Source organism: Pristiophorus japonicus, chromosome 16 (assembly GCF_044704955.1).
Source record: "Pristiophorus japonicus isolate sPriJap1 chromosome 16, sPriJap1.hap1, whole genome shotgun sequence".
NCBI classification, from domain to species: Eukaryota; Metazoa; Chordata; class Chondrichthyes; family Pristiophoridae; genus Pristiophorus; species Pristiophorus japonicus.
The window spans coordinates 103,727,800-103,743,292 of NC_091992.1; the positions used below are offsets into that span (position 1 = coordinate 103,727,800).

Sequence of the window (15,493 nt, forward strand, 5' to 3'; positions counted from 1 at the left end):
AACAAGTTTCCTGAATACAAGTCGTCTCAATTAGATATAGACCATAGCTCATCCTCATTTGACAAAATGCGTTTTGACTGCCAAACATGTGGGCGAGGCAAGCTTGAAGCTGCAAGCCTGCGTCATATTGTGAACTCTGCCCGTCCATGTCTGTTTGTGTTTTACCAAGATGAGCTCGAAATATCACTTTCAAAATTAGAAATCTGAATAAAGCTTGGACTTTACCTCAGTCCAGTGTGCTTCTGACGCACAATACCCAGCTATGCGACTGTTATCCTATTTGCATCGATAAATTTGACAACTGAAATATTTTTCCTGACGTCTATCTGGGAGAATAATTTCGCCAGATTTTATGTCTGAATCAGGGCTTGCCTCCCATATTTCAGCTTTCTTGGTTGATAACTCCATTTGTTTCTCCTAAAGATTCAATACGAAAGGCTTCTCTATCCTGCAAAGAAATATAGCACCATCTGGTGGTCAAACCGATGTAAACATCTCAAAGAAATACACCTTCACCTGTCTGTTTCAACTTACAGCAGGAATGCCAATGTTCATGTTAAAGGCATTATCCCTTAATTTGGGGAGTTTCAGGCAGACCGAATGTATTTAACAATCTCCTCTAGGATCTCTTCTTGTCAAATCTTCGAGTTGACAGCTGTAGCCAAATTGCGTTGCAGCAGATTGTATACCTGCTGCAGCATAAACATTTTCCAATATGATCAGATTTAAACGTCTGCCTTGGGCACAGGTTAGTTTTTAACAAAACAAAATAGAAGTAATTGGGAGCACATTGACTCACTAAGTTACTGCATACCCCTATTCAGAAACATTGATTCTGTAATGAAAAATTGGGGTTGTGACAAGAGTCCGACTTTAAAGCGACACAAATAAAATTTTGACGCAAAATAAGACTAACATTAGCATTTCAGTTTAGAAGTTTATTATTTAAAAAGAGGCTACTTAAAGAATACTTGAATGATTTATTACCAACCCAGTGGTAACATGTATTGCTCCATAAACAAAGATTGATATGCAATGTATAAGTACAGGTAGACACAACAGAAATGTTAACACAATGATTTCATTTCATGGGAACATTATTGGCTTCAGGACATTAAACACACAACTAAGTTGTAGAAAGAAGGGTTATGAGTTAAAGAGCAATTCTATAACAAAGAAGAAATGTTTAGCTAGAACTATATTCAAGTAGGTTGTGACAATGGTTTCAATTCTGAAGTGTGAGACATCATGCTTCCAAGCAATTATTTATCCAGGTCAAGTGTAAAAGACAAGCCTTCTCTATCTAGCATGTGCTTGTAATAACACTTTTTTTTTAATTATACAACTTTCTTTTCCTTTAAGTGTCATGTTCAGACTAAGTACAAGATATTTGTTTTTTTGACCTTGTGCTTTGTTCACTGCATTGTAATGACAGTTAAGAATTCAGGAAGGATTTGGTGACATTTGCAGAACAGGCAGGATTTAAAGTACAGTACTATCTTTAAAACTATATGGTCTGTTAGAAATTACAGTGCTGTAAACATTTACATCTTGATGGCATTTGACTGAAAGATGAATTAATAGATTTAAAAAATCTTGATTGCAAATTCTGGATGCACTAGGATACATACATAAGTGAAGGAGAAAACGAAAGATACAAAGAAACTGAACTGAGCTGATTGTACTGGTTGCATTAGTAAAGTTAAGTACGCATTTTTGTTGTAGCTGCACCATCATTCCAATCAGCTGCCACCCAAAAATTGTCCTGTTTTGCACGTGGTTTTTAATTGCAGGCATTCTGAATCACTACCTGGAGATCATAGAACTGGAGTGTGACTGGCTGGATGATGTTGTAGCAGCACTAAGCTGTGAGAAACCACTGTGGCTAGATTCGAGACTAGTCATGGACCCCCTGAAATAAAAATAGCATTTGTTTTTTGGGGTTTCAATGCAATACAAATATTCTTCATTGACACAAAATAATTTGCAGATCTGTTTGGAAATAGTTTATTGGGACTCTTGTCTTTGGTATCTGAACTATTTTCTTGGTATCTGAACCCCATTATTGTAATTTTTTTGTACATAAAATCCTAGAAACTTACAGTACCAATTGAGCATCATTTGGCCATTGACTTACACCGACCGGCTCTCTGAAAGGTCTATCCACGTATTTCTCTGCTCTTTAACCATACTCAAAATACTGTTCCTGGTAGAACATTCCATGACCCAACAACCCTTTGTTTAAAAAAAAACATCTCTCCCCACTTTTGTTCTTTTGCTGACAATCTTCAATTTACACCTAGTTAGTGACTCATCTACCAGTGGAAATAGTTTTTCCTCATTAATAATTTTGATATCCATCATAATTTTGAACATTGGCTTCAGATCTCTTAAACTTCTCTGTTCTAATGAAGGCAAGTAGAAACCCTCTTTAATCATTTGGCTTATCAATATTTAAAAACAATTAATTAAAACTAAAGTGGATTTAAAATGGCACCTGGTCATTTGGTGTAATTACCTTGGTTTTTACTTCACTTCTCATCATTTTTGAATGTAAAGCTCAGAACCATGTACTTTAGTGTGGTTGAAACCCTTTTAGGAACATTAATTTGCACCTACGCTAAAGGGTACGAGCAAGTACCACCACCATTTGGACTTGTTTGTAAAATCAACATCTAGAACATTTTAAAAAATAAAGCAGGGTCCAAATCAAGGTTATTTCCAAATTGATCAAAGAAGCCTAGCAAGTTTTATCCATGATTTAGCAAATGTCCCAGCAATTATATTACTGCTGTCCTGATCCAACATGAAAACACTGACATAAAGCGGATCATTTTCTGACTTTAGTCGTACCAGAGAGCATCGCCCACTGGAAGGGCACATCAGAAATTCACGTGTGCAGGATGCAAGATTTTCCAACCAGCTAATGGGCGATCACCTCTAAAATGTTCTGGTAGACCATAATCATATTTTAATAAATTTGTTTTAAGAAATGTAATACAATTTCACCACTCCTCCCTTTCTATAATTCCAGGCAACACAATAAAACTCACGAGAGCAGGAGACTTGCTAAGATATTCACTTCACACCAGCACTGTGAAGAGTGCAACTCAACAATTTCCCAATGTATAAGCTGCAGGTTGGAAGTCACTGTGCAAGTTTTAGCCTTCCCTTTGTTAACAGAAACCAAGTACAAACAAGTCAATGTGTGACCTTGGAAAATTACAACTTATCATAAGTAACCATAGCAAACTGAATTAATGTCAGTTTTAAACATATGGATAACAATATAATTCTAAATTTTGAAAATGAATTACCAAGCAGCTCACTGAACTGATTCAATGGAGTTGCAAAACATGGGTTCCTGCTGTAATTCCTTGTAGTGAAGTTTCCAACCTTATTGAGACAAAGCTGTGGGGGGCAGGGCTAAGAGATGTTGAGCAGAAGGAAGGCAGTTAACTAAAGGGGAAAGTCGGCTGCAATATATTGGTGCACCTCTTACCAGTTTTAGAGTGGCAGAAGCCTGGGACTAAATGGCAGACTGATCTGTATCAGGGACTAGTATACAGCGTGGAAAATATAGTGAAAGACTCCCCACTGCGAGCTGAAGAATAAATTGATTCCACCATATTCAGTGCAGATTAATTGCATCTAGTACTCATCTTCGCACTGGTCAGACACGGTACTGAATTCTCAAAATAGTAGCTTTATATCCTGTACCTGAAATCGTCCGATCCTATGACCTCAGTGTAGTACATAACTTTACACTTGTGGGAGGAGACCTGTAATGTTGCCAGCACATCATCTACTCGAGGCAGGTTAGTTGTAGCACAAGAAGGCATATTGTGAAACTTCCACTGTAGGATATAAAAACCAGGCCATCTTGTTACGTGTGAACCCTGTAAGCAACACAGAAGACAATAGAACTGATTAAATCCTTACTTATTGTTCTAAAAAACATGCAAACATCACTTAAACTGCACACTACACCAAGGCTAAACCTTTATCTTTGATTACTTTGACCAAAGACTTCAATTAACATATTTTGTCCATGGAACACTGGCCTTACAATGTTGATTTCTGATCATTACAAAACTTACCTGCACACTTTCTCCTTCTTTACAAATGAGTGGTGACTCCACCATACTATAGTCCATTCCTAGTTGCCATGACTTATCTATAAGCTGCACATTATTGCCTCCAGGGCATGTTATCCCATGGGCCCCAAGGGTATCCTTTTTGGGAAGCTGGGGTGCTCGCTTTGAGTGATAGATGTTGAAGGCAATATCTCCTTTTACCACGTCAAAATCCCAGGTTATCACAGAAGTTGCTTCCACCATTTCAATTGATATCTGGAAACACATTAAAGCAAAGTATTAAACATCAATGTACTAATGAAATGCTCAACTTTTCCATCTTAAACCATTAGGGGAAATGGTTTGAAGTTAAAACAGCAGCTATACAAGCATTACATTAAGGAATTTAAATTTTAAGAACAGCTAAAGAAGCAAATAGTATAGATGCATGCAAGGGGAAACTAGACAAGCATATGAGGGAGAAGGGAATAGAGGGTTATGCTGATAAGATTTAGATGAGGAAAGACAGGAGGAGGCTTGAGTGGAGCATAAACGCCGGCATGGACTGGTTGGGCCAAATGGTCTGCTTCAGTAGTAATCTTATGTAATGTAATCCTAAAGGGACAGCAAAAACTTTACCTCATGAGGCGATCCTTTGAAAACACTTGCCGATTGATAAATAGTTTCAGTCAACAGCCTGATGTCATCATTGTCAAGTTCTTCTGCGGTTCTATACATCGATTTGGGAATTAGACCTCCCTCTGGAACCTCACACTAAAAAGTGCAATAAAACATTAAATTAGATTTTTAATCATATTCTCATCAAAGGATATTTTGATAGTCTGAATGCCCAGCAAACAATTATCTGGGTTCTGTAGGTCAGTCTGCTTCCAAGTAGCTGCTTGACAAGTGCCGCTTTAAAAAGATATAAATACAACTGTAACAATGCACTTTGACAAAATGGTAGATTGTGGGTATTTGGCAAAAGTTATCCACATATTAAGTTCCCAATCTGAGCTGTGCCGTTGGGAAAGTATCCAAATAGCCACCTTCTCTACATGCAGGAGAGTTTGTCTTTAACTGGGAGTGGTGAATGATGTGAGAAATTCCAGGAGGGAAAATGGAGGAAAAATATACATAATTCCACTTACAAAAATAACATTCAGTATCAAACTATTACTGACATTTGATTGCAATATAATAGAGTACCAGAGTATTTCAGTAGAACACGATATGTAAAGCTTGTTACATATTGCTCCAATTGATTTGTAGAAGCTATTTTTTTTTAAGCAGGTACTAATATATGAAAAATCCACTTCTTTATTTTGCTATTCATCCTGTACCTTTATTGGTTATATTCAAACATTCAAGAATGAAGAACTAATACCATGCCCCTCTAGACTTGCCTCAACAGCCACCCCCCTCCCCCCCCCCAACTTCTCGATGTTTTGGATCAAAATATTCCAAGAGCAAAGATTAAAACAGACTTGCGGATAGCTCCTTCAAGAAATAATACTGCATTATAATTACCAACAGTAATATTCACATTATATACATAAACACCAGACTGTAACCAGTCCTTTTGGATGTCAAAGCAATAGATAGAAATATAGAATTAGCATTTCCCAAGTGTGGCTGTAAGGACAGTGGGGGAAAAAACCTGCTCAATCCTTTGCAGCCTGTATCATGATGATTTAACTTGCATTCACTCCATGTGTTAGTTGGAAACAAGAACTTTAAACAAAACAAACCCCATTTTTCTTTTGACCAACACCGAAACAAGATGGCGGCATAATCTCAGAATAAGGGGCCACCCATTTAAAACTGAGATGAGGAAGAATTTCTACTCTCAGAGGGTTGTAAATCTGTGGAATTCACTGCCCCAGGGAGCTGTGGAGGCTGGGTCTTTGAATATATTTAAGGCAGAGATAGACAGATTTTTGTGCGATAAGGGAATAAAGGGTTATGGGGAGCGGGCAGGGAAGTGAGCTTGGTGCATGATCAGATTAGCCATGATCTTATTAAGTGGAGGAGCAGGCTCGAGGGTTCAAATGGCCTACTCCTGCTCCTATTTCTTGTGTTCTTGTGAAACGAAACACACACGCGCCACACACACAATGTATAAATGGAATATGAGATTGACTAAAGAATTTATCCTACAGGACAAATTATACAGCTAATTATAATTGTACAATAAATTACCTATTCAACAGCTAAATACTCAAAACATAATTGTGTAATCAAGCTCTTCAGGTGCCAATGTAAGATGTTGGGATACTTGAAATACCCATCATTACACAATCCTGGCTCTCATCTGTTTCAAGGGGTATCATCTTAAATCTACAAACAGATTTTCTTCTTCAAAATAGTATCATTTCGTTTAATCAACAACTGCATTCATTTTTATTTTCGGTGAAGCAGCAAGGATGGCAGATTTCCTGTCACATTCAACTGTGACGCCTATTTTTACTAGTAAGGCTTCAATTTAGACACAGCAGAGCTTCTTTAATTGTTAGTTCTGATAAATTATGACATAGTATCCTAAGAATCAAAATTGATTTTGTCGTTGCACATTCTTACCACACATTCTCCTCCAAGGAAATCAGGGATCACTTCTTTGTCTATGTAATCAACCAGCCCTCCAGGCCCCTGGTAGTCATTTCCTGCATAGATAAGGAATTTTTTCCTTGTATTGTCATCAATGAAAGGACTGACCTGGAGTCAAAAGACGACATTAAATCACAATTTACAAACAATATAATTTAAACACAGTAATTTATCATTTATATTTCAGACACTGCAACAACGTACCAAAGTCCAAAGTACTGGAAACACTCTAGGTGCTCGAAGGATTAGCAGTCGACCCAGTGTTTCTGGATAGTTAGCTTCAACAACCTCAATGATTCTCAACAGCGCCTTAACACCGGGTCGCCAAAGGTGTCTCATATTCAAGCCTTCTAAATCCACCAAGCATGTCCACGAACTATTTAATATAAGACAGCAATTTTTTTTAAAACAATGGAGCACTTTGAGACTGATAGTTAAAGATAGCTGTAATATATACATGAAATTGTTTTTGTTCACAATGTCTTTCTTTTTTATGTGCTATATACTAATTGATAACGGTAGCGAGATGGAACTTGTGATTACCTGATCGGTCTTCCAAACACATTGGTGTTTTCTTCACATCGTCTTAATCCTTCTTCATTAATAGACAGCACCTGATTTAGAACAAGAATATCCCAATTTTAAAAACTTCTGCATATTTTCTGAATTGATATTTTAATTTTAAATACCTTCCGTAACAGGTTCTTATTAAAAAAAAGCTATTTCCTTTTGTCCCCATACAACCCCTCAAGCATGTTCCACCATTCAGTTAGATCATGGCTAATCTGCATTATAACTCCATCTTCCTGCTTTTGTTCCGTATCCCTTAATACCCTTGCCTAACAAAAATCTATCAATCTCAGTTTTGAATTTTTCCAATTGACCCAGCCGCAACAGCCTTTTGGGGAAAGAGCGTTCCAGATTTCCACTACCCTTTGTGCGAAGAAGAGCTTCATGACATCAGCCCTGAATAGTCTAGTTCTAATTTTAAGGTTATGCTCCTTTGTTCTGGACTCTCCCAACCAGAGGAAATCGTTTTTCCCTATCTACTCTATTAACAACTCATTTCATCATCATAAACATCTCAATTAGATCACCCCTTAATCTTCTATATTCAAGGGAATACAAGCCTTGTTTATGCAACCTGTCCTCATAATTTAACCCTTTTAGCTCCGGTATCATTCTGGTGAATCTACACTGCAACCCCTTCAAAGCCAATATATCCTGCCTGAGGAGTGATGCTCAGAACTGAATGCAGTACTCCAAGTGGGGTCTAATTAGAGCTCTGTACAGCTGTAACATAATTTCCAGCCCTCTTGAGATAAACATTAATTAGCCTTTTAGTGATTTCTGTACTTGGACTCTGAAATCTCACTGCACATCCACAGTTCCCAGCTTCTCGCCATTTGGAAAATACTTTGATCGGTCTTTCTTGGGTCCAAAGTGGATGACCTCCCACTTTCCCACATTGACCTCCATCGCCCAGATTTGCCCACTTATTTAACCTATCAATGTCCCTTTGCAACTTTCTGCTCCCATCTACACTATTTACTGTGCCATCTAACTTAGTGTCATTAGCAAACTTACATTATACTGCTCTCTAATCCTTCATCTAAGTCTTTAGATACTGAGGCCCCAGTACAGAATCCTGTGGTACACCACTAGTCACATCCTGTCAATTTGAGTACATACCAATTCTCCCTACTCTCTGTCTCCTACCTCCTTATCCAAGCCAATAGGTTGCCCCAATTCCATGCACTCTCATTTTGTTAACAGTCTCTGTGGAACCTTGCTGAATGAGTTCTGGATGTCAATAATAACATCCACAGACACTCTTTTATCCACCATATTAGTTTCCACCTCAAAATATTCAACTAGGTTTTTCAGACATGACTTACCCATTACAAATCCATGCCAGTACTCTGATCAGTTCATTTTTGTCCAAATGCTCAATCGCTCTGTCTCTAATAGATTCTAATAACTTCCCTACCACTGATGTTAGACTAATAGGCCTATAATTTCCTAGTTTAACTCGCCTCTCCTTCTTAACATTCCCCTAAAATGATAAGTGGATTCACTAATTTTTATCCAAAAAAGACCACTTTAGATGCAAGTTTATTTGTAGTTTTAAAAAGAAAATTATTTTAAACAATGAAACAAAAGGTCCCTTTGTGCACAGATGATGCTATCTTTGACGTTCCATCATAACAGCAGCTGTGGCTAGAGCAGCTGCAACAAGAAGTTAAAATAAAGTAATTGCCCTGATGGAATAGAGCAGGAACATGCATTTGATCCCTGGTAGTTATGTAATAAGATCTCAGGGGAAGAATTGAGGTTCTCAGCAAAATGCTGATTGAGCAAGGGACGATTTTGAAGGATGCATCAGTACTCTCTGGCAGTCTTACTGTAATTGTCAGTACTCTATTTCTGCACTGCTCTTTTAGCATCACAAATTCCAAAATCAAATCACCAAAAGCTGTCAAATATTTATCCCTAATTGACAAGAGAAATTCTAGTGGTTCTGGATCTTTATACTATGAAAGAATCCAACAATGTAACCATGTCATAAGTTGATTACATTTGTCACAGGCGCTAATCTGCATTTTTTTTTAAATGAACTAGATTACGTCAAAGCGACAAGGATTTTATTAATGCCAGTTTGTTTGAAGGTTTATGTAACATATTGCTTTGTGAATAGCAGCAACTTAGTGATACGTTAGTCTGGTATCAAAGATTTCAAGTATGCATAAGCTCAGGAAACTGTAACCTGCATAATGAGAGGCCATCACCAGAGCTGACAAATGAAACACTGGGTTAATAGTTGTTTTGTGTTTATATTTTTTCTATTATTTTCAATTTACTCCCAAGGAGAGATGCCATAGGCTGGTTGCAGTCAATGACCTGTGGGATACTTACTCTTGAGGAATTCATTAATAACAGCAATAAATAATTTACGGCAATAACATTCTACTGCGTTGCTCAATGATTGAGCACTGAAATAACGATGGAGGATTTCCTTCATTTTAAGTTGAAAAGTTGCATCTCTTGTTGCACAGAAGACCAAGTTTATTGCAATTTTTGAATTAAGTGAATGCAATTTAAAATGAACCCTTGTAAAGTTTGCCACAGCATTTGATATGCTTATAATGCTCTGGTTTACTTAGTATGTGGCATAATTGGGGAAAGGATGATGCCATACCAACTGAACTTGTTGTGATCATATGTGCGTAACCTTTTGCAATGGCTCAGTGAACAATCATCACTTAACTGAAGGAAATGATTCTGAAATGTCCATCGTAAAACTGCTGAGTCAAACAATATTTCATGCATTATAGTTTATTTACTGTTCCTACTAGAGCGAAGAAAAAAAATCTTAAGTAATAGAATTTGTTGAACTGAATTGAGTTGTGGATTAACAGATAACTTTTGCCCCTGGCTCCAGAGTTTGATTCCAATCCAGATTAAATGAATAAAATCATCCCCTCTCTGCTCTCCCATCTGATAAGAGTTTGGTCAGCTTCAACCCCGTTCATAATGGCCACAAACCGCCAATATGAAAACAGCAACAAAATTTTACATCCTGAATATGCACTGCATAAAAAACCTACTTAAAACATAAATACTATGTTGTTAATTCTTAACTGGAAGTGATTATTATATTTTTGCTGACTATATAGAGTTCCACTAATTGGGCAGGTACTAGAAATGTGGATTAAATTAATTACATTTTATAAGAATACAATGATTAAAATACACTTACATGTCGCAGCAGTGCTTCCTCGCCAAGCGCTCTGACAAGACCTTTGGTATCCATTTGCCCAAGTCTTAAAATATATAGGGGTCTCCCATCTGTAGAAAAAAATTGTAGCATTAAATTATTTATTGCTGTTACTAACAAAAATAAAATGGAATGATTTAATAAGATTCCATGTCTCTCGTATTTAAAATCCTCTGGCTGCCAAACATTAAAAAATTCGAGACTATAGCATGCAAAATACCAACTAGAAATTAGCCCTCAGAGTCTTACCCATTCTATTCCTTGGAGTATCCAATTCAGATACTCAGCAATCACATTGTAATTACAGGTAATAAAAAGCTGTCAATCATCAATTGTTGCTTCCATAAAACTAGCTGTGCCACAGTAGTTTAACTAGTCAGCCATTATACACAGAATATTAAATATACACGAACTGGAAATGTTTGCTTAGCCACTTTAAATGTACAAAACTGAAGTGAAGGGTAACACTGTATATTTAATGTATTAAAAAAACACTAATTTATTCCTGCCCCTTGCAGTTCAATTAAGATTCTTCAACTCAAAGGCTCTCCATGAATAGTATCAATACTACTGTATAACTGGCCCATAGAAGGTACAATTCAAGAAAAGGAAATTCAGATACCCTTCTTCAATATGAATGCACACCTCACTTCATACATCCGCTCAACTAAGAACTACTAAAACAGAAGAAGCACAGGTAGACAAATTTGAACAGATAATCTGGCACCTGAGTTTACAATTGTTTGATCAGGAATCTAAGCACTTCTACTGTTGGGACAGCCAATACAAATACTCAAGTTTTGTATGTAAACCCTCTATAAAAAGACTGTTATAAAGGCTAGAATGGACTTTGAGTTTAATTATAATTATTAATTTACATATCTACCACCTAACTGCAGCACATATGACATTATGAAGCATTTAGGAGGACTTTCTATTTTAAATGAGATGGTGGGGAAAGAAGGGGTTGATCATTTTGTTAATGAAAGCTAGAAATGGCTGCGTTAGAACACTTCCCATTTTTCCTACCAATGCCAGAACCAAGCACTCCCAAGTCAATTAGAAGAGTCTAGATGAAGGTCAGCCCCTCCATATAATGTCCAACACTATGGATGTGCATTTCCATGGGTGGCCCCCGCTTATCTGTAAAAACTCAAGATAAACAATGTAAACAGCTATACTGTTTTCCCTCAGTTTCCACGTTTCTTGAGACGAAGTTATGACGGACAAGTGGGAAACCCCCGCGGAAATTCACACCCTACAACAACCTCAGAAAAGTATGCCTCCGGCACAAATTCCCTACATGCTTATAACTCAAGTGAAATGTCCAATTTGGTATCAAACTATGCACGCTTTTAACTTGTAACCAATGAACTATCCAAACAAACCTCACTTTGGACCTACATACATTTCAAACACGATTCTAGGCTGTAATGTTGACCTAATGAGGCAAAGGGCTGGACTCCCATCCACAATGGTACCTTGTTATTTAAAAGTTACACTTCTACAACATATGCCTTCAAACTCTCATCTGATTATGAATCTTCATAGACAGTCCTCGGAATCGAGGAAGACTTGCTTCCACTCTTAAAATGAGTCCTATGGTGGCAGAACAGTCCAATACAAGAACCACAGTCCCCGTCACTGGTGGAAGAGATAGTCATTGAGGGTAAGGGAGGGTGGGACTGGTTTTCCGCACGCTCTTTCCGCTGCCTGCGCTTGATTTCTGCATGCTCTCGGCAATGAGACTCGAGGTGTTCAGCGCCCTCCCGGATGCACTTCCACCACTCAGGGCGGTCTTTGGCCAAGGACTCCCAGGTGTCAGTGGGGATAATGCTATCAGTACTGATAAGATTACTGGCTGCTTAATAAGAGTTTATTGTTTTGGTTATCTGCCGTAATTTCTTCTTGTGTGGTTTGGTGTCAAATTTATTTGTTTTGTCTTAAAACACTCCTGTGAAGTGCCTTGCGATGTTTTACTATGTTAAAGGCGATATGTAAATACAAGTTGTTGTTGTTTAAGCAAACAACGTTCATACAATAATCTCATTAAGTGTGATAGTCTAGTCATTGTACACATTGTCACATGTGGTGTTACCTTTGTCATGGTGATGCCAGCCTCCTGTGTAATAATCATGCAGTACTTGAGGTGGTGTCCAAGTCTCCAGCAGGTAGTCGACTTTGTGCTGTTTGCGCCATGTCAAAGACTGGCACAGAAGCTCTCTTGCTTTATCTATATTGAAGTCACGTGATCTTAAGAACCGCAGAATGTGCTCATCTTTAGGGATCTGTAAAAAAGATAATATAATTAAATTTACTGACGTGAAAGAAGGCAATTTTCCTATTAACGGAATGGAAACTGAAAACTAAAATCCTACTTCTTGCCACTGTTCAAAGAATTGTAGCTGCTGTTTCCTTGATCAGACTTTTATCCAAATTGCACAGTTCCACGTCTAAATCCAAATTGCACAGTTGCATTCTTGGTTATAACCTCATGACTACAGTAGAAATATTGAATTTCATAAAAGGCAGCTAAGAAAATTATTTAAAATGGTTTATAACTTCAAGATCAAAAAATCATTTCATCGATGCCTCTCAGTCTGATTCTACATTTTTTTTTTAAATCAAGTAATGAATCGTCAAATGTATTATTCATAGATCAACATTTTAAAAAATATTGTAGGACATAAATACAGGGGAAGGGGAGAGCCACACTTTGATAGGATCAGGCAAATAATCAAGGGGGAAGTCACTGCCATCTCACATTCAGCATGGGTAGGGCAATGCTTTTTAAAACTTTCCTAGTTTTTCCCCCACTCTCTCTCAGCCCACTTTATTTTGCCGTCCCTTCCATTCTTCTCTCTTTTATGTTTTTGACTTTTTTCCTTCACTACTTGTGTTTCGATTTTTCTCCTCAATCTCATTTACAGCTGAGAAAATGATTTTAAATGGTTTCAACTTTGTGCATGGAAGCTGGGAAACATTGCAATGATATGCCAATGAAGAGCTAAAAAGCAACCACTGAGCTCTCAGGCTGTGCAGCCATAGATACACAAGAAATATTTTGACCTAAGGTTTACTTCAAAGAATGAAGCTCCAGGGCTGAAGGAGAAGGTGCGCCAAAACTCCCCAAGAGGGGAAAGCACACGTGTGAAAAGGTTGTTGCAATTTTTGGAAGAAGGAAAAGTTCTTACGTGTTTATAATATTTTTTCTAAGGACATGATTGATTGCTATTTTTGCGACTGAAATTGAAATATAAGTGGGTGTTTATTGATTAACTCAAATTACGTGAGAAAGATATCAATTATCAAGCTTTGTGCATCATAAATATTTCCCAAGAAGCAAAATTATATCGATTTTTTCTGTTTAAAGCTTAAATTGCTGAATTAGTAATTAAATAGAATTTCCTACAATATTTCACAAAACTACCATTTTGAATGTGGAATTTATATAAAACCTAACATATTAAAAATTCAAATTTTTGAGCTTTGATCATGATTCAGCTGCACACTGTGTTGTAAATTTATCAGCTCAAAAACAATTTAAGCTAAAACACACAGGCCTATGGTGCACCATAAAGAGGAAAGCTCTCTGGTTACAAACATTGTTCTCAGTAAACAAACACCAAAAAAGGGCAAAATGGCCCATCAAGCTTGCCCCATTCAGTAAACGGAGTATCCCTGCACACCATCCTCCTACCTTTAGCAATGCTCCTGGGAGATAAACAAAGTGTAGCTAAAAACATTTTGTTCAGTAAGATCAATGATACAGCCTAAAATTCAAGATGACCAATGTAAATAAAAAATTGATTACGATGCAGTTGAATAATATAGGACTAGAAGAAAGGGATGGTGATTTACAGATTTAGGTTACAGGATGAGGTAAACTCATTTATGTCTTTGCTATTGCAGCAGGTCATTATGGCTATTACTTCCTTACCTTGCCTTTGTGTGCTTCCTGAAGCCACGTTCGAAGTCTAATGAGACAGCTCTCCTGCAGTGGTGTCAAATCACCCAAATAACGCTCAATGTAATCAGCATCTAGTTTATCTAAAGCACAGCCAGAGCTCAACATTAGACATAAATTGAGTAAGTTCATTCTCTTTAACTAGTACTGGAGTTCTAGGTTAACTATAAGCTTTATTCATTTTAGACAGATGAAAATAATTAATGTTATTTTCTTAATATTTTGCACCAGCATTTTTATATCCAACGACCTAACAAGATTATTTACTCCAAGGACACTACAAATAGATATTATGTACATTTCTAAATCTGGTTTTTAAATATTTATAGAAAAATGTATTACTGTTTCGTATTCAAGAACCTGAATGTTTTTAAAATTAAGATGCATAACATATTTTCAGACTGCACAACAAGTCTATAAACTTGGAGAAAGAAAGATGCAATTGTACAGTTAAGGAAATGAAAGCCTGAGGTGGTTTACCATCTGGTGTTCCTGAGAGAGAGTCAGGTGAATTACTGGAAGCAATAATCAGGTCTTTGTTGACGAGTTCTTCCTTTCCAACAGCATCACCTCGGCCAGGTATGGCCACAGCTGGCGAGGAGGTAAGTTTCAGAACAGGAACTGACTTTTCTATGTTGATGCTAACTGTCGGTGTCCACCGTGGTACGTAAGTAATTCCTTCTTCCTCCAGCTGTTTTAGGTAATATTCAATTATTTCTTTCCCCTATAAAAAGTAAAAACATAATCCATAGCATCTTGACTTATTGAAATATATAATATATCAAATCCCAACGATTAAACACTTGCGCATTGTGAATTTAAGCCAATTAAAGGGGAACTTAGTGTAAAGGTAATAACAGAAGATATGTACTGACCATTATATCTATTTTGTGTCAGTATTTTCTCGACTACTTTATTGGTTAAAATATATTTAGAATTTCAGTCCTCTACAATTATTTTAACAGTATGACCATCTTGGATGATGTGCAGCTTCCATAGCGTTGGAAAGTGTTTTGCTTTGTCGTCTTTTATTCAAAGCAGATTACCAACAAATTGAATTATGGT

The 15,493-nt window shown here is 37.1% G+C and overlaps 1 protein-coding gene across 1 annotated transcript in view; it reads right to left on the bottom strand.

Moving 5' to 3' along the window:
* Positions 1–923: 923 nt before the first annotated feature.
* The window catches only part of LOC139226691 (SEC14-like protein 1), a 51,910-nt gene continuing 37,340 nt past the window's right edge, over positions 924–15,493 (bottom strand). The window contains exons 6-16 of the mRNA XM_070857637.1: positions 14,909–15,152; positions 14,402–14,511; positions 12,560–12,749; positions 10,444–10,532; positions 7,227–7,297; positions 6,888–7,059; positions 6,657–6,791; positions 4,716–4,850; positions 4,101–4,352; positions 3,721–3,899; positions 924–1,912 (exon numbers count right to left, since the gene is read on the bottom strand). Coding sequence (XP_070713738.1) covers positions 1,807–1,912; positions 3,721–3,899; positions 4,101–4,352; positions 4,716–4,850; positions 6,657–6,791; positions 6,888–7,059; positions 7,227–7,297; positions 10,444–10,532; positions 12,560–12,749; positions 14,402–14,511; positions 14,909–15,152 — 1,683 coding nt within the window. The 3' untranslated portion in view covers positions 924–1,806. The remainder of the gene's footprint in view (positions 1,913–3,720; positions 3,900–4,100; positions 4,353–4,715; positions 4,851–6,656; positions 6,792–6,887; positions 7,060–7,226; positions 7,298–10,443; positions 10,533–12,559; positions 12,750–14,401; positions 14,512–14,908; positions 15,153–15,493) is intronic.